This window comes from Oncorhynchus keta, chromosome 15, assembly GCF_023373465.1.
Source record: "Oncorhynchus keta strain PuntledgeMale-10-30-2019 chromosome 15, Oket_V2, whole genome shotgun sequence".
NCBI classification, from domain to species: Eukaryota; Metazoa; Chordata; class Actinopteri; order Salmoniformes; family Salmonidae; genus Oncorhynchus; species Oncorhynchus keta.
In genome coordinates, this window is record NC_068435.1 from 27,593,628 (window position 1) to 27,613,729 (window position 20,102).

General features: G+C 43.9%; 1 protein-coding gene across 2 annotated transcripts in view; it reads right to left on the reverse strand.

The window, feature by feature from the left end:
* The window catches only part of LOC118394710 (zinc finger CCHC domain-containing protein 2-like), a 24,144-nt gene continuing 4,042 nt past the window's right edge, over positions 1–20,102 (reverse strand). For both annotated transcript variants that reach the window (XM_035788187.2, XM_035788186.2), the window contains exons 4-13: positions 16,814–16,885; positions 9,203–9,303; positions 6,229–6,314; positions 5,468–5,551; positions 5,091–5,145; positions 4,878–5,001; positions 4,525–4,675; positions 4,302–4,424; positions 2,728–4,077; positions 1–2,344 (exon numbers count right to left, since the gene is read on the reverse strand). In XM_035788187.2, coding sequence (XP_035644080.1) covers positions 2,286–2,344; positions 2,728–4,077; positions 4,302–4,424; positions 4,525–4,675; positions 4,878–5,001; positions 5,091–5,145; positions 5,468–5,551; positions 6,229–6,314; positions 9,203–9,303; positions 16,814–16,885 — 2,205 coding nt within the window. In that variant the 3' untranslated portion in view covers positions 1–2,285. The remainder of the gene's footprint in view (positions 2,345–2,727; positions 4,078–4,301; positions 4,425–4,524; positions 4,676–4,877; positions 5,002–5,090; positions 5,146–5,467; positions 5,552–6,228; positions 6,315–9,202; positions 9,304–16,813; positions 16,886–20,102) is intronic.

Below are 20,102 nucleotides of genomic sequence, written 5' to 3' on the forward strand. Positions count from 1 at the left end.
TTCATGTTTTTTCTCTTTCAATTTTAATTTGAAACATCAAAATAAAGATACGAATCAAAATAAAAATCAACAACTAGGCCTCTTAAATCCAATACAAAACGTTTAAAACTTTAAAAAACTGATTCTGAATAAGCTTACAGATACGTTCCAATTTCTAAAACGTTCCACTTTACCTGGGTGTCAATTTCAGATAGCTTACACATTGCGTGCCTGTGTGTTGGTATGCTGGAAAACACAAAACAATCCACCACAACAGCAGACAGTGAAGGAGAAAGGTGGGTTTCAATGTCACAAACAGGCGATTGTCTTAAACAACAGTGAGTGTTTTACCTTTTTTTCTAATACAGAAGTTCTCATCTGAGTACAGTAAGTGTGTGTAGTTAGCCTCTTACAGATGTGCACAAATATACACCTACATGCATAATACAATCTCATTGCTGCATGAGAAAGGAGGAATAGGGCACATAAAGTTCTGGCAACAAAGAGCTTGACACAAGCCTACACAAACGGGCAGGAGCCAAACGTTCAACATCTTCAACAGGTACAGTACATGCATGGCGGTAGGATAAGGGACAGTGATTCTGTCGCCCAATCCAAAGATCGACCACTAGCCCCTAACCTTTGCACTTGTGCAGATCAGAAAGGATTATATAGATGAGAGCAATATGGCAAGAATTCCAGCAATCTTATCAGAAGGCAAGCTCAAGTGAAGATTTTACCATTGATTACATCTATCCAATTCTTTCAGATCTACTGAAGTGCTGAGGGGTTGACTTTGGATCGACCCAAGTGCCTCGGGGGTAGGGATGGGGGGTTGATTTGGGTCTCAGTAAATCACCTACTAGAGGAGAGGCTTTAGGGGATACATTAACCACAAGAGTCCTCTCATTGCCTGAGAGCATTTGGGACATGACCCACAAAGAACCAAACATAGATATACACACACACCCACACAGACCTGCAAGGATTAGTGCGATTTTGCCCCCAAGAGACAGTTACAAACAAAACAGCAGCATTAAAGGGTTATAACGTTACTTCAGGATTTTGGCAATGAGGCTCTTTATCTACTTCCCCAGTCAGATGAACTCCTGGATACCATTGTTATGTTAAGAGGTGGTTTCATGAACCAATGCTAACTAGTATTAGCGCAATGACTGGAAGTCGAGCATGCTAGCAGATACCGTAGACTTCAAGTCATTGCTCTAACGCTAGTTAGCAATTGCACTAGCGTTAGTAAGCAGCTTCCTTCAAACTGTACGCAGAGACATAAAAATGGTATCCACAAATTAATCTGACTCTGGGGAAGTAGATTGCCTAAAAATCCCGAAGTATCCCTTTAACATCATGAATGACAGACATGATTAACTTAATACATGCTTCACATTAAATCAAGTGGCAACAAATGACAATGAAACGTTCCTTTTTCGCACAAAGTTTTTCCTTAAATGGAATACCGTTAGCTTGTAAAAAAAAATTAAAATACAGGGTATTTATGGTACATTCAGAATATTCTGTCAAAAAAACAAATTACATAAATATTTTATCTCATAAACCATACATCTTTCCTCCACTTTATGACAATCCAAAAAATAAAAGATAATGTGAAGTTTTTGAATATTCACCCCCCCATTTTTTATAATTCACACATTTTGTTATTTCAAATGGATACAAAAAAATGCAATGAACTGGTAGGCTGCTGGCTTCTAGCTGCTGTTTAACTGTATTTTCCTTTTGAACATCTATGCGACAATACAACTCTCTCCATCTTTTCTCTGTGAGGCACTAAGGCACTGTACTACTCACTACCTTCCCTCTCATTACAAGTGCTAGCATATAAAAGAACTGACAGGGAGAACAGAGACTTGAAGTGATGACATGCTTTAGTTGATATAGGCTACTTAGCCCAACATATAACGACTTGAACCAAAGGCAGATTCTGGAAGAATTTAAATGTTCCAAAAAGACCCACATTAAAATCAGAATAGAACAATCTTTCTCTCCAAATCTATCAATCCTTATTGAATGCAAGTTTACCACCACACCATTTAAATATGTGGTTTTCTTTCTTTAAAAGTTAGAGTCTTGTGTGCAAAATACCACCCTCTGAAAATTCTGGATTCTATAATTTGCTGAGAAACTAGTTAGGATATTTGCGCGGATTCTCAAACCCCTAAAGGACATTTGGAAGGTATTACAAATGAGTGAAAAACTCAACCCTTTGGATTTCTGGAATCTTTACTGTAGTGAGATAAACAAAGCATTGTCTTGGTCCTCTCTCTGTCATGTCAGTCAGTTTTGTCTGCTTCAGAGGAGTGGGGGGCTGCATACTTCAGCCGAAAGCCACCTGAAACACACACACACAGGAGTGCGTCAGTGTCGCGTGCCAAACTAGCCAACAAGTAACCTAAAGAAACGTGATGTGCGTAGTCTTTATGCTAGCCTTCCAGATTCAGTGTCCTATCAAAAGATGATTTAATACTTGGTTGGGTGTTTAATGGAGCTCTTTAGCGCGTTCAGACAATCCAGGACTTGCTACAGAGAGCGTCAGACATAAAAATGGTGAACAGTGCAAAACATGGTGGGGACAAAAAAAGTTACAAAAGAAAGCTCTGCCTTCCTATATAACATTTGATTTTGCTGAAACAAAAGAGGAATCCTTATTTTCTCTGCTCTATCAATATGAGAGACTTCACCTCCTCTCTCTGCCACTAGCCTGGCCAGTATTACCTTGCTGCCCGGCGTCCATTGAGGGCTGCTTGCAGTCCTGGGCATAGTGCCCGCTGAGCCCACAGTTATAGCAGGAGACGTTGGCACTACTCTTCTTCATGCCCGTGCCCAGTCCCACAGAGGAGAACACAGGTGTGTAGAAACGGTTGAAGGAAGCAGCTGCCATCTGCTGCAGGGTGTATCCAGCCTGGGTGGCCAGCATGTGGTCTGAGTGGGAGGTATGGAGCAGGGGTCCACTGACGTATTGTGTTGGCGTGGCTGTGTGAGGAGGGGGATAGAAGGGTAGCTGTGTGGTGCCGTTGCTCTGGTGTTGGACCTGACTGCGGCGGCTGGGATATCCAGTGCTGCACATGGATGGGAGGTGGAAGAGAGGGAGGTGAGCGGCGCTGAAGACCTGGCGCCCAAGCTGGGGAGGGAAGTAGAAGTTGGGGTTGGGGGAGTGGCTACTACCACAGCTGCCACGGCAACCGCAGGTGCTGCAGCTCATCTGCTGTTGCTGTGGAGGTTGGGTCTGCTGCTGGGGTTGCAGCTTTTGCTGGGCCTGCCCTGCTGCCTCCCCCGAGCTGCTGCAAGAAGAGGTGCCGTCTCGCTGGGCCGTGCTGTGGGTGAGGGTTAGGGCTTGGCTGGACACGGGGCCGGGGGTGTGAGTGGGGACGGCTGGGAGCAGAGTGGACTGAACCTGACTGATGGCAACTGGGGTCACAGTTGCCCCGGAGGAGGGTGTCACGTAGTTAGGGGTGGGTAGGCTGGTGGGTACAGCCAGGGCTTGAGGCCTGGTGTTAGGGTCAGGGAGAGAGGTTGCTAGGGGTAGGTTGGCAGTGGAGGCTAAGTCAGTGGTGATGTATGTTTGCTGCAGGGGGGACATGTGGGAGGTCAGGGGGATGACACTGATTGCACCCATGGGGGGCTGGTGCTGGGGGTTAGTGCTTCTACTGTCTGGGCTAGTGGGGTTTTTATAACACTGGAGTTTGGGGTGACTGCTGGAGCCTGGGGTGCCTGGCTGTGAGTTCAGGGGTGCAGACACAGACACATGCCTCTGTCTCTCAGGGTCTCCCAGGGAAGCTTGGCTTGGGATGGACTCCTGAGGAACCATGGGGGTGGTCCCAGTCAGTGCCCCCTCTGCTGGTGAACCGTCCCCCGGCTGTGAAGTGACAAAGACCATAACGTCTGGCATGGTGGGCCCATTCTGAAGCGTCAGTGGTAGAGGATGTACACGTCGGGGACTGTCAGTGTAGGATGGCTCTTCCTTGTGGGGTACAGGGACCATAGGGTGTACAGTAGCCACAACTTTCCCCCTGCTGTGACCACTCGCCCTCTTCTGCTGGACAGAAGAGTAACTCTCAGTAGTGTCTGGGAGAGAGAGAAGCGATCATTAAAGACATCTTGAGGTTCAACAGCACTATTTCACATTAGGGCTAAAGACTGAGACATCATGGGCCGGTTTCCAGACCCAGATAAAGCTTTGTCCCGGACTAAATGGAGACTCCACTGAAAGTGCTCTTTAGTCCAGGATTAATCTGGCCCCGGAAAATCTGCCCCATTCATTCCCCACAGGGGTTAGAGGGGCCACTCACCTCTCTCTTCCTCCATGTCTTCAAGGTCCTCACTCTCCAGACTCTCACGGGCCTCATCCTGGGGGCTGGAGGGGGTACTGGAGCCCTCAGACCACGTGTCTCCATACTTGTCCTGGATGGGTTCTACAGGGGTGGAGGAATGCACTTAGAAAACCACCAATCACAAACATGCATGTTGTTAAAATGTTAACCAGGGGGGGTATTGTCAGACATGGTTACTTACTCTCACTGACACCCTGTCTAGTCACGTTTGTTGCAGGTGGTCTGATGATGCCATTGGGGATGTAGGCTTTGGCCCCCTCACTTTTCCTAACTTCATCAGGTCTTCTTCTACTCTTTAGTTCTGGAGTGAAAGCCCATTTCTCATCTACCTTCTGAAGAGAGAGCAGAGCATTTAACACGCTAAACAGATGTCAATTATCATGATGTAATCAAACCAAAAAGGTAAAAAATACAATATATATGCTTTTAGTGTTAGAACAGATGCCAGTCAGCGTTACACAGCAGCATATTGACAGTCCTGCTGTTTCTACCAGTTTCTCTAGTGGCCAGGTCAGGGAGAGATGTGTGACTGACCTGATGTGGGTCTGGCCAACAGGACATAACGTCTGCTTTTCTCCTCCCCTTCACCACTCCGTTGTGCTCTAAGTGGACAGCAGGCCTCTGGCTCTCACTCCGGCTGCTCTTTGTCATCAGTATGCTGTAAAGAGAAGGAAAGGATCCTCTTAGTACAACCCATCAGCCACAAGGTCACAGGTCTTGGACTGAACAGATAGAGAGAGCTCTTACCTCTGGCCTAAGCTGCTGCACTCCGTCTGATGCCCAAGGTGGTGAGACTCTAAGTCTGGGTGAGGGAGAGCAGAATAATGATCGAGAGAGAAGTACGAGTGAACATCAACTATCGATCAATTGAATTCAACTGGACTTATATCACATAGGGTGACAGGCAACAAATACCTGTCTGTATGAAATAGCCATTTCCACACACTGTCAGATCAACCCCACAAAGAACGACAGACAGGCAGAGTAAATAGTTTATATGAGACAGCGATAATAGAAACACACAGCACACACACACACACACACACACACACACACACACACACACACACACACACACACACACACACACACACACACACACACACACACACACACACACACACCTTCGTCCTGACTGGTTGGCTCTGTGCAGTCTTCTTTAAAGTGCTCGGCTGCCTTGCAGGTCTTTCCCAGAGTTACTGTATTATCTGGGTAGGAAAGACCAGAGAGATATTAGGGAATGACCAGCAAGATCCTTCCAGCCTACCTAACATTACAGCTTTGCAGGTCTTGAGGCAGTGGAAGTGTGTTAATATTAAACGCTTTACATTCGCAGCCTAGACATCAAAAATACATTCCTGGTTTATGAATTTCTGTGGTCAATTTGATGCAGCTGTGTGAAAGCAATGAGAAATGGACTCCCTTGAATGGCCAGAGGTTTGAGGAAACTTTCCCAAATAATAATTAGTCAATTGATAATGGCTCTGGGTTTAATGTGGTGAAACAGCCACCTGGTCCCGCTGCTATGCTGAGAGCTGTTCACTGTGAAGCTGGGTTTATTTCTCTAAGCTGGCCACCAAGCAGTATGCGTGTTATTTCTGGAGGATTTACCAGTCCTCTGGGAGCACTATTGAAACTGGGCTCAGGACGTTATTTTCAAAAGGCCATTAAAATGTTTTTTAAAAAGTGGAGTTAAGTTGACTGAGAAGTTGTTTATTGGTACGATTAGTCACATGGACCGACCACATCAATTCACATACAAAATCATTCTAGAAGATAGAGGGATAATTGTGGTCAGTGTTCCAATGTATCCCTAACCAATCAGGTGGATGGTTTGTGTAGACATGCATTCCTGTACACGTCAGCGGAGTGGGTGATATCTCACCTCCCTGGAGGCTGAGGCAGGGGACAAGGAACCTGCAGACCTCTCCTCTCTGCCTGAAGGCTGCTGGGGCTGACAGAAGCATGTCCCTGTCACAGTGGAGAGAGAAGAAAGGGAGTTAAAGATAAAACATTACACAGAGGGAGAGAGAGAAAGTGACTTGGAAATGATCATTTAATATGTCCTCCATCTCCTGTTCTATACTAGAATATCTCATTAGAGTTCCACCGATTAGGATTTTTCAACACTGATACCGATTAGTGGAGGTCCCAAAAAAAGCCGATACCGATTAGTGGAGGTCCCAAAAAAAGCCGTTACCGATTAGTGGAGGTCCCAAAAAAAGCCGATACCGATTAGTGGAGGTCCCAAAAAAAGCCGTTACCGATTAGTGGAGGTCCCAAAAAAAGCCGATACCGATTAGTGGAGGTCCCAAAAAAAGCCGATACCAATTAAATCGGCCAATTGTTTTTATTTATTTATTTGTAATAATGACAATTACAACAATACTAAATGAACACTTGTATTTTAACTTAATATAATACATCAATCAAATCAATTTAGCCTCAAATAAATAATCAAACATGTTCAATTTGGTTTAAATAATGCAAAAACAAAGTGTTGGAGAAGAAATTAAAAGTGCAATTATGTGCCATGTAAAAAAGCTAATGTTTAAGATCCTTGCTCAGAACATGAGAACATTGGAAAGCTGGTGGTTCCTTTTAACACGTCTTCAATATTCCCAGGTAAGAAGTTTTAGGTTGAGGTTATTATAGGAATTATAGGACTATTTCATATACCTTTGACTATTGGATGTTCTTATAGGCACTTTAGTATTGCCAGTGTAACAGTATAGCTTCCGTCCCTCTCCTTGCCCCTACCTGGGCTCGAACCAGGAACACATCGACAACAGCCACCCTCGAAGCATCGTTACCCATCTCTCCACAAAAGCAGCGTTACCCATGCAGAGCAAGGGCTAGCCATTTCACATCGGTTACACCAGCCTAATCTCGGGAGTTGATAGGCTTGAAGTCATAAACAGCGCAATGCTTGAAGCATTGCGAAGAGCTGCTGGCAAATGCAGGAAAGTGCTGTTTGAATGAATGCTTACGAGCCTGCTGCTGCCTACCACCACTCAGTCAGACTGCTCTATCAAATATGAAATCATAGACTTAATTATAATAACACACAGAAATACGAGCCGTGGGTCATTAATATGGTCAAATCCGGAAACTATCATATAGAAAATAAAACGTTTATTCTTTCAGTGAAATACGGAACCATTCCGTATTTTATCTAACATGCTGACCAGACCGGACACGTCACGTGCTCGAGCGTCACAAAATACATTTAGAAATTCATGTTATTCAATATGAACTAGCAATATGAAGGCTTTATGAACTATATATGCAGGTTTAAAAATATATACTTGTGTATTGATTTTAAGAAAGGCATTGGTGTTTATGGTAGGGTATACAATGGTGCAACGACAGTGCTTTTTTCGCGAATGCACCCGTTTGGCGAAGTAGGCTATGATTCAATGATAAATGAACAGGCACCGCATCGATTCTATGCAACGCAGGACAAGCTAGATAAACTAGTAATATAATCACCCATGTGTAGTTAACTAGTGATTATGTTAAGATTGATTGTTTTTTATAAGATACGTGTAATGCTAGCTAGCACCTTACCTTGGCTCCTTGCTACACTCGCATAACAGGTAGTCAGCATACCACTCAGTCTCCTCGTGGAGTGCAATGTAATCGGCCATGATCAGTGTCCAAACATGCCGATTACCGATTGTTATGAAAACTTGAAATCGGCCCTAATTAATCGGCCATTCCGATTAATCGGTCGACCTCTATATCTAATAGCAAGATACAGTAGGTGTCCTCTATCTCCTGTTCTATACTAGAATATCTAATAGCAAGATACAGTAGGTGCACTGTGTAAGAGATCAAAGTGCTGGTGTGACCTTGGATGGTAGTGAAAAAGAGAAGGGGAAAAAGTGATCCCATCCATATCTGCAATGGAGAAACCACATCTCACCAAGTTACGGTCTGCCATTCATGGTTTTAGGGACTGACCATCTGACTGACAACATTTTTGCCTGTTTCTACAAATTATGTCTGGAACTCTGTTCAGAGGTGTTAAGTACTCTCGAGTGTGTCAATGCCTTCAGACAGTGTTTCCCAACTCCAGTCCTCAAGACCCCCAACAGTACGCATTTTTAGTGTAGCCCTGGGCAAGCACACCTGATTCAACTTGTCAACTAATCATTAAGCCCTAATTGAGTTGAATGAGCTGTTTGTCCCGGGCTACAACAAACATTTGTTCTGTTGGGAGTACTGGGAAATTGGAGTTGGGAAACACTGCCTTAAGGAATGGCTAGTAATGGTAATGACATCACAGTTGACCTAGATATCAAAGCCTGGGTTCTGACACATGTAAAGCCTGGAGGTTATTCACCATAACCATAACTGACAACACTGGAGCTTATGGCAGTGTTGGTGACAGTAACTAGAGGGTAGTCTACTCTAATCTCCACAATATGAAAAGTAGAGGTTTGGACTAGTAGACAGTTTTAGCCATCTCATACAGCAATGTTATTTTATGCCACAGAAGCAAGTCATAGAAGATAAATAGATTTTTTATTTTACCTTTATTTAACTAGGCAAGTCAGTTAAGAACAAATTCTTATTTTCAATGACGGCCTAGGAACAGTGGGTTAACTGCCTGTTCAGGGGCAGAACGACAGATTTGTACCTGGTCAGCTCGAGGGTTTGAACTTGCAACCTTCCGGTTACTAGTCCAACACTCTAACCACTAGGCTACCCTGAATATCGAGGGGAAAAAAGAACAGCTGGAGTGTAAAACAACAAAAAAGTGTGAACTTCAAGAAAACAATTTATTTGAAAACCCTTGAGATGTCGCATCATTCTGCGTGCTGCAACAAACAGAGTAAAAGAGGGAGACTCACTGTAGCATCCTCTCCAGGTCCCTGGGTTCATACTGGTCTCTCTGGGCCAGTAACCTCACTAGTCCCTTCTCAAAGGGCTCAGCAGACCTCTCACATGGAAGCTGAAATGCAGGGAATCATATGAGGGGTTATCATAGACATACAGTGCCGTCAAAGTATTCAGACCCCTTGACTTTTTCCACATTGTTACGTTTCAGCCTAATTCTAAAATGGATTTGTTTTTCCCCCCTAATCAATCAACACAAAATATCCCACAATGACAAAGAAAAAAACATTACCAAATGTATAAAAATAAAACACAAAGGAAATATCAAATTTACATAAGTATTCAGACCCTTTACTCTGTACTTTGTTGAAGCACCCCAGTCAGAGATCAAGGATCTCTGTACTTTGCTCTGTTCATCTTTCCCTCGATCCTGACTAGTCCCTGCCGCTGAAAAACATCCCCACAGCATGATACTGCCACCACCATGCTTCACCGTAGGGATGGTGACAGGTTTCCTCCAGATGTGAAGCTTGGCATTCAGGCCAAAGAGTTCAATCTTGGTTTCATCAGACCAGACAATCTTGTTTTTCATGGTCTGAAAGTCTTTAGATGGCTTTTAGCAAACTCAAAGCGTGTTGTCATGTGCCTTTTACTGAAGAGTGGCTTCGTTTTGGCCACTCCACCATAAAGGCCTGATTGGTGGAGTACTGCAGAGATGGTTGTCCTTCTGGATTCTTGGTCACCTCCCTGACCAAAGCCCTTCTCAACGAATTGCTCAGTTTGGCCGGGCGGCCAGCTCTAGGAGGTGGTTCCAAACCTCCATTTAAGAATGATGGAGGCCACTGTGTTCTTCGGGACCTTCAATACTGCAGAAATGTTATGGTACCCGTCCTCAGATTTGTGCCTTGACACAATCCTGTCTCGGAGCTCTACTCACAATTCCTTGGACCTCATTTATTGATATTTTTGCTCTGACATACACGGTCAACAGTGGGACCTTACATAGACAGGTGTGTGCCTTTCCGAATCATGTCCAATCAATTGAATGTAGCATAGGTGGTCTCCAATCACAATGATCAATGGAAACAGGATGCACCGGAGCTCAACTTCGAGTCTCATAGCAAAGGGTCTAAATATTTAGACAAATAAGCTATGGATTTTTTAAATGTTTTAATACATTTGCAAAAAATGTCTAACAACCTGTTTTCGCTTTGTCATCAAGAAGTATTCTGTGTAGATTGCTGAGGATTTTAAAAATGTAATACATTTTTGAATAAGGATGTAACGTAACAAAATGTTGAAAAAGTCAAAGGGTCTGAATACTGTCCGAAGGCAATGTACATACAGTATATTCATAAAGTTTATATATAACATTTAGTGGTATAACAAAATAGCAAGATGTAGAAATACATTTGAATATACAGTACCAGTCAAAAGTTTGGACACACCTACTCATTCCAGGGTTTTTCTTTATTTTTACAATTGTCTACATTGTAGAATAATAGTGAAGACATTAAAAATATGAAATAACACACATGGAATAATGTAGTAACCAAAAACATGTTAATCAATATATATGTTATATTTGAGATTCTTCAAAGTAGCCACCCTTTGCTTTGATGACAGCTTTGCACTCTGGGCATTCTCTCAACCAGCTTCATGAAGTAGTCAAGCTGGAATACTTTTCCAACCGTTTAAAGGAGTTCCCACATATGCTGAACACTTGTTGGCTGCTTGTCCTTCACTCTGCGATCCAACTCATCTCAAACCATCTCTTCTACTGACTCTGAAAAACACAAAAAGAAAGATGCCCAGGGTCCCTGCTCATCTGCGTGAACACAGAACCCAAACATCGTGCATAAATGTATTTTGTCCCCCTACACCATACGCGATCACAACACCCAGGTTAAAATATCAAAACAAACTCTGAACCAATGACATTAATTTGGGGACAGGTCAAAAAACATTAAACAGTCTAGTTAGCTTGAGTTAATTTGTCCTATTTAGCTTTTGCAGTTCAAATCAATTTGTCTGGGATATAAACATTGAGTTGTTATTTTACCTAAAATGCTGAATATAACACACATTACAACTGAATCGTTTCTAGTCATCTCTCCTCCTTGCAGGCTTTTCCATCTTTGAACTTATACAATTGGCATCTACCTTTTAACCAACAAAAATTGCATCACCCAAGGAGAATAGCTATAAATAATAAGATAAAGGAGTTCAGAAACAAATAATTTTAGAGAGCAGCAGTAAAATAACAATAGAGCACACGCGACGTGTCTGGTCTGTCAGCATGTTAGGCATGGGTAAGGAGGCATGAGGACTGCAGATGTGGCCAGGGAAAAGTCAATGTGAGACGCCTAAGACAGGATACAGGACGGACATCTGAGTCCCGCAGAGGCAGACCACGGTAGCAACACCTGCACAAGAAGGCAATCCGAAAATGTACACTGCCTAAACCAGGAACTCAGAATCCCTCCATCAGTGCTCAGACTGTCCTCAATAGGCAGAGAGAGGCTTGACTGGGGGCTTGTAGGTCTGTTGTAAGGTAGGTCCTCACCAGACATCACCGGCAACAACGTCACCTATGGTTACAAACCCAGTCACTAGACCAGACAGGACTTGCAAAAAGTGCTCTTCACTGACGAGTCGCGGTTTTGTCTCACCAGGGGTGATGATCGGATTCGCATTAATTGTCGAAGGAATCTGCATTACACCGAGGCCTGTACTCTGGAATGGGATCGATTTGGAGGTGGAGGGTCCGTCATGGTCTGGGGCGCTGTGTCACAGCATCATCGGACTGAGCTTGTTGTCATTGCAGGCAATCTCAACGCTGTGCATTACAGGGAAGACATCCTCCTCCCTCATACGGTACCCTTCCTGCAGGCTCATCCTGACATGACCCTCCAGCATAACAATGCCACCAGCCATACTGCTCGTTCTGTGCGTGATTTCCTGCAAGACGGGAATGTCAGTGTTCTGCCATGGCCAGCAAAGAGCCCGGATCTCAATCCAATTGAGCACGTCTGGGACCTGTTGGATCGGAGGGTGAGGGCGAGGGCTAGGGCCAGTCGCCCCAGAAATGTCTGGGAAGCTGCAGGTGCCTTGGTGGAAAAGTGGGGTAACATCTCACAGCAAGAACTGGCAAATCTGGTGCAGTCCATGAGGAGGAGATGCACCGCAGTACTTAATGCAGCTGGTGGCCACACCAGATACTGTCTGTTACCTTTGATTTTGACCCCCCTTGTTCAGGGACACATTATTAAATTTATGTTAGTCACATGTCTGTGGAACTTGTTCAGTTTACGTCTCAGTTGTTGAATCTTGTTATGTTCATACAAATATTTACACATGTTAAGTTTGCTGAAAATAAACACAGTTGACAGTTAAAGGACGTTTCTTTTCTTGCTAAGTTTAGGTAGAGTTAAAGTGACTATAATAATAATAATAATAATAAATGCCATTTAGCTGACGCTTTTATCCAAAGCGACTTACAGTCATGTGTGCATACATTCTACGTATGGGTGGTCCCGGGAATCGAACCCACTACCCTGGCGTTACAAGCGCCATGCTCTACCAACTGAGCCACAGAAGGACCATGCATAGATAATAAACAGTGGCAGCAGTGTGAAAGAGGGGGGGTGCAAATAGTATAGTATGCTTGCTGTGCCATAACAGAGAGAACAGTCTATGACTAGGGTAGATGGAGTATTTGACCATTTTTAGGGCCTTCCTCTGATACCACCTGGTATAGAGGTCCTGGATGGCAGGAAGCTTGGCCCCAGTGATGTACGGGGCCGTACGCAGTACCCTCTGTAGTGCCATGCGGTTGGAGGCCGAGCAGTTGCCATACCAGGCAGTGATGCAACCAGTCAGGATGCTCATATGGTGCGCAGCTGTAGAACCTTTTGAGGATCAGAGGACCCATGCCAAATATTTTCAGTCTCCTGAGGGGGAATAGCTTTTGTTGTGCCCTCTTCAAGACTGGCTTGGTGTGCTTGGACCATATTAGTTTGTTGGTGATGTGGACACCAAGGAACTTGACGCTCTCAACCTGCTCCACTACAGCCCCGTCGATGAGAATGGGGGCATGCTTGGTCCTCCTGTTCCTATACTCCACAATCATCTCCTTTGTCTTGATCACATTGAGGGAGAGGTTGTTGTCCTGGCACCACAACCCTATAGGCTGTCTCGTCATTGATCAGGCCTACCACTGTTGTGTCATCGGAAAACTTAATGATAGTGTTGGAGTGGTGCCTGGCCATGCAGTCATGAGTGAACAGGAGGGGACTGAGCACACACACCTGAGGGGCCCCCGTGTTGAGGATCGGTGTGGTGGATGTGTTGTTACCTACCCTTACCACCTGTGTGCGGCCGTCAGGAAGTCCAGGATCCAGTTGCAGAGGGAGGCGTTCAGTCCCAGGGTCCTTAGATTAGTGATGAGCTTTGAAGGCACTATAGTGTTGAACGCTGAGCTGTAGTCAAGGAATAGCATTCTCACATACTGTAGGTGTTCCTTTAGTCCAGGTGTGAAAGGGCAGGGTGGAGTGCAATAGAGATTGGACTGGGTCTAGGTTTTCTGGAATAATGGTGTTTTTCTATTTGATTTCACCTTTATTTAACCAGGTAAGCTAATTGAGAACAAGTTCTCATTTGCAACTGCGACCTGGCTAAGATAAAGCATAGCAGTTCGACACATACAACAACACAGAGTTACACATGGGAATGGGAAATAAATACAGTATGGGAATGAGGTAGATAGATGGGCTGTATACAGATGGGCTATGAACAGGTGCAGTGATCTGTGAGCTGCTCTGACAGCTGGTTCTTAAAGCTAGTGAGGGAGATGGGAATCTCCAGCTTCAGTGATTTTTGCAGTTCGTTCCAGTCAGTGGCAGCAGAGAACTGGAAGGAAAGGCGACCAAAGGAGGAATTGGCTTTGAGGGTGACCAGTGAGATATACCTGCTGGAGCGTGTGCTACGAGTGGGTGCTGCTGTGACCAGCGAGCTGAGATAGGGCGGGGCTTTACCTAGCAGAGACTTGAAGATAACCTGTAGCCAGTGGGTTTGGCGACGAGTATGAAGCGAGGGCCAGCCAACGAGAGCGTACAGGTCGCAGTGGTGGGTAGTATATGGGGTTTTGGTGACAAAATGGATGGCACTGTGATAGACTACATCCAGTTTGCTGAGTAGAGTGTTGGGAGGCTATTTTATAGATGACATCGCCGAAGTCAAGGATCGTTAGGATGGTCAGTTTTACGAGGGTATGTTTGGCAGCATGAGTGAAGGAAGCGTTATTGCGAAATAGGAAGCCGAGTCTAGATTACATTTTTGATTGGAGATGCTTAATGTGAGTCTGGAAGGAGAGTTTACGGTCTAGCCAGACACCTAGGTATTTGTAGTTATCCACATATTCTAAGTCAGAGCCGTCCAGAGTAGTGATGCTGGATGGGCGGGCAGGTGCGGGCAATGATCGGTTGAATAGCATGCATTGTTTTATTTGCGTTTAAGAGCAGTTGGAGGCCACGGAAGGAGAGTTGTATGGCATTGACGCTCGTCTAGAGGTTAGTTAACACAGTTTCCAAAGAAGGGCAAGAAGTATACAGAATGGTGTCGTCAGCGTAGAGGTGGATTAGAGAATCACCAGCAGCAAGAACGACATCATTGATGTATACAGAGAAGAGAGTCGGCCCGAGAATTTAACCCTGTGGCACCCCCATAGAGACTGCCAGAGTTCCCGGACAACAGGCCCTCCGATTTGACACGCTGAGCTCTATCAGAGAAGTAGTTGGTGAACCAGGCGAGGCAATCATTTGAGAAACCAAGGCTGTTGAGTCTGCCAATAAGAATGTGGTGATTGACAGAGTCGAAAGCCTTGGCCAGGTCGATGAATACAGCTGCACAGTAATGCCTCTTATCGATGGTGGTTGTGAGCCATGACCAGCCTTTCAAAGCACTTCATGGCTACTTTATTCTCTCATGCATGTTTCAGTGTTACTTGCTTCAAAGTGAGCATAGAAGTTAATTAGCTCGTCTGGTAGGCTCGTGTCACTGGGCAGCTCGCGGCTGTATCTAATAGTTTGCAAGCCCTGCCACATCCGACGAGCGTCGGAGTCGTATGATTTGATCTTAGTCCTGTATTGACGTATTGCCTGTTTGTTGGAGGGCATAGCAGGATTTCTTATAAACTTCTGGGCTAGAGTCCCGCTCCTTAAAGCAGCAGCTCTACCAATTAGCTCAGTGAGGATGTTGCCTGTAATCGATGGCTTCTGGTTGGGGTATGTACGTACAGTCACTCTGTGGATGATGTCATCGATGCACTTATTGATGAAGCCAGTAACTGATGTGGTGTACTCAATGCCATCGGAAGAATCCCAGAACATATTCCAGTCTGTGCTAAGCAAAACAGTCCTGTAGTTTAGCATCTGCTTCATCTGACCACTTTGGTTCTTCCTGCTTTAGTTTTTGCTTGTAAGCAGGAATCAGAAGGATAGAATTATGGTCAGATTTGCCAAATGGAGGGCGATGGAGAGCTTTGTTCACATCTCTGTGTGTGAAGTAAAGGTGGTCTAGAGTTTTTTTTCCCCCTCTGGTTGCACATTTAACATGCTGGTAGAAGTTATTGTCATTAAAAAAAACAAATGATAGTCCCACTATGCGCAACCCAGATGGCATATTGCTGCAAAATGCTGTGGTAGCCATGCTGGTTAAGTGCGCCTTGAATTCTAAATAAATCTCTGACAAGTGTCACCAGAAAAGCACCCCCACACCTCCCTAATTCACAGTGGGAACCACACATGCGGAGATCATCCGTTCACCTACACAAAGATACAGCAGTTGAAACCGAAAATGACAAATTTGGACTCATCAGACCGAAGGACATATTTCCACCAGTCTAATGTCCATTGCTTGTGTTTCTTGGCCTAAGCAAGTCTCCTTCTTATTGGCGTCCTTTAGTAGTGGTTTCTTTGAAGCAATTCGGCCATGAAGGCCTGATTCACGCAGTCTCTTCTGAACAGTTGATGTTTGAAAAGAAAAAAAAAGGGTGGCTACTTTGAAGAATCTCAAATATAAAACATACATTTACTTTTTTGGTTACTACATGATTCCATATGTGTTATTTCATTGTGTTGATTCATTCTACAATGAAGAAAATAGTAAAAATAAAGAAAAACCCTGGAATTAGTCGGTGTGTCCAAACTTTTGACTGGTACTGTATGTTACAATATTAGTATTAGCATGCACATAGAGCATTGAGTGACTAGAAAGCACATGCATACATTTGGAAAGTAAACACTGTAGATGGCTGTGGAGCGAACTAATTAAACAGAAGTTAATCCCCCAAAAATCAAAGCCCTAATAGCACTAAAAATGAATATGATCTGATGGCATACGACAAGATCTATACAGGAATCCAAAATACCTCCTGGTCTGTGGAGCAACAATATACTGTGTGCGAAGTGTGCAGACCGCTCATCTATTTATCCGTGAGACAACATCCACATATCATCAGACCTCTTACACAGACGGCAGATAGTGTGACTTTATTTCACCAGACATTAAATCCAGTATCTTCTAGGCCTATAATCTATTGATGGGGATATGCTTTTCTCTCATACCTTGGACAGGAAGTCGTACAACTCATGGTGAGTCTTGGTCACTGTGCTCCACGTTGAGTCAGACCACTGGACCTGGAAGAGGGGAGGAAGACAGCATCATTCATCAGTATGCTTTACCAAACACACATCATATACATTGCTTAGACAGCATGTCATTCCCCTGAAATATGCAGATGAAACAAAGTATGGTATTATTTGATACTTGGCAGTCAACCACTTTACTACATTCTGGGATCTGGACGACTCCACATTCCATTTGGTGATGTAGTTTAGTATTTCGATCGTCCGATGTGTCCTCATAAGTCACTTTTAATTAAACACACACAGACAAGGTGACGTCAGCTCCACTCTAAACTCCTGCTCAGAATGTTTGAGGTATTTGATTTTGTAGCGGGTCATTGCATACCTCAGTTATGGAAGTAAATAAGGATCTTAGAAAGAACTAGGTTGGAATTTCTCTGTACATGTTTTGAGCAGAAAAACATAACAAGCTCCCTTACGTACCCTGATAGTCATTGCCTTGAAAGGATGTTTTTCCATTGGGAAGAAGAACAAAAACTCACCCTGAACTACTCTTGACAAGTTTGCATACCAATAGAGGGCCTTTGATCATTTACACTAAGATTGAGTTAGTGTACTAAGAAAAAAAATGTTAAACATTTCAACCATCTTGTATCAACAGCATCAATACTTATCTAGACCTGCTCTGAAAGGAGTGGTGCCATACTGGAGTGTTGTCATACTGTTCTTTCAAAACATTACCCCACTGGCCATAAATATTCACAAATCATCTGAATCTTTAGAAAACATACCAAGAGGTGCTTTCTGTTGCCTCTCAAAGAAGACTAAATAATGAATGGTGACAGATTGAGTAGTAGGTTTTAGTCTCAGCCGCTCACATCACTCATGAGGGTTAGAGTGAACTGATGTTCTCTCATGCTTTGGAGGCCAAGAGAATAGGAAGGATTTTACTGGGCTCTGATTTGATTCAGTTAGGCTACTAGCCACAATTATTTATTATTTTATTTGTTCATTGTTTGGGTTAGTTGTAGTTGTATGTATATGTAGCCTAACATTTCAGAAACAATAGTTGACTGAGAGACTTTTAGGCTATAGCGCTCAATCACAGACAAGCACATACTTTTTCTTGTTTTTTTCTTTTTCTGATGCTTATACCGTGTGTGGAAGGCTATATGAAAATATTCTACTCTGTAAATAGTACATTTTTTGAATGTGACATTCCATCATCACTGGGACCAATAATCTGCTCTGCGGAGGGATCTGAACACAACAAGCTTTCACAGCCTGGCAGTCTACTCTACTCTGTCCATCACAGAGTTAACCTGTGGAGTCTGGTAGTCGGTGGTCCCCTACTGACCGCCAATGAGTCCCAAATGGCTCCCTATATTCCCTTTCTAGTGGACTACTTTTGACCAGGGCCCCAGCTCTGGTTAAAAGTAGTGTACAACACAGGGTACCATTTGGGAAACAGATCTTCACTTTGATCCCTGACAAAGGTGAATGATAAGGTACTCATCAGCTTGAAGTGGGATATAAAAAAACATGTTGCTCTTTGAATACAATGTACATTTCGCTAATATGTTTATACCCAAATAAATTCAATTTAACACCCAAACTGTTTCTTTCAACACTTGAGCTGCTTCCAACGTTGACTAGTGTATATTCCTCAGACACTGAAGGGACTGATAGGGAGAGTCGTTTTGGCTTTAGCAGCCAGGCTAGGCTCCTTATAAACATCTGAATAATAATGTCTGATTTGTAGGCCCAGTTCAAGCTGGACACAGGAAGTAGTGGTTTGTCTAGTATGTCTGCCCTTCACAAAAGGAGAGACAAAAGGAAAACAGTGAGCATTGAAAACCAATGATTAATGAGTGTTTTAAACCCCAAGTCCTCTCTGATCAGGGTGACAAGATAACAAAAATGTTGGTTATTTAGTTTACAACATTTTTGTTATTTAGTTTAGAACAGATAAAGGAGCCAAGGATGTAATTCCCATCGCCTTAGTGGAAAAGTGAATAACGCGGAATGAATGTGAAACAATTCAGCAAGTAATATGCTAGTCCTACTTCTCAAAGCATTGTTTTACACCGAACTCAGCACAGGCCTAACCCAGTATTACAGGCTACTCTTAGTTGTGTTGTGTATAGCCTAGAGTAGACAGAGTGAAATTCCTCCTGTGCTGAAGATGATGGATGTTCTCCCCTATTTAACTCACTAACACCCTCTTTCATATACCATGCCCAGCGGAACAGATGGCACAGCCCAGCAAGCCACTTTCTCTTTCTTGTGTGTGTGTGTGTGTGTGTTGGTTCTTCTATCCTAGTGGGGACCTAAAATCCTTAAGTCCCCACAAGGATAGTAATACAATAAATTCTCCCTCATGGGAACATTTTCCACATCCCCGTATGGACAAACGCTATTTTAAGCTTAGGGGTTAGGTTTAGGGTTACAATTAAGGTTAGAACTAGGGTAAGGGGTTAGTGGTTAGGTGTAGGGTTACGGGTTAAGGTTAGGGAAAATAGGATTTTTAATGGAAATTAACTTTAGGTCGCCACGAGGAAAGAAGAACAAAATGTGTGTGTGTGTGTGCGCGCGTCAGTTTCTAGCCCTGGCTAGCAGAAACATTTTATCACTGTCCACCTCCACATTTCAGCCAAGAGGGTTTCCACTGCCAGTTGATTCCTTACACAGTCTGTACAGCGCCTCTTAACTTAGGCTACATTGGTGCATCATTTTCAAGTAGGCTATAAGACAGCAGGGTTCAATAACAGATAAACCCTTCTCCAGCACCAAAAAAGCCTGGAGAGCAGGTTTCAGAAACCTGTTGGACCAAACACAATCCTCTCACTGAGATATCTCCCTTAGACCAAGGGAATTCTAGCTTGGTCAAGCAAACTGACCGCTGCACTCAAGTTTCATTGTACTTAATACGAGGTTGGTTTCACAAGGTGAAGGGAAATCCCCTTTAAAAAATCCAGAGGCAACACTGAGCCTCTGCCTAGGTATAACCTGTTAGGCTAACCGAAGACTTCATTCTGCCCAGCCACACAGATGATAAGGATGGGAATTGGGTCAAGGCCAGGACGGCCATTCCTTCCATTCACGAGTGTCACACACACCTCCACGCAGTCACACACTGTCAGTACCACCGTCTCTGTAGAGCAGACTATGCAGAAACAGGTAAGGTTAGAAGTCTCCTCAATGAAGCTCATCTTGTTATCCATATAACCTTGATCCGATTTTAACTGTTAAGTGACCAACACAACAC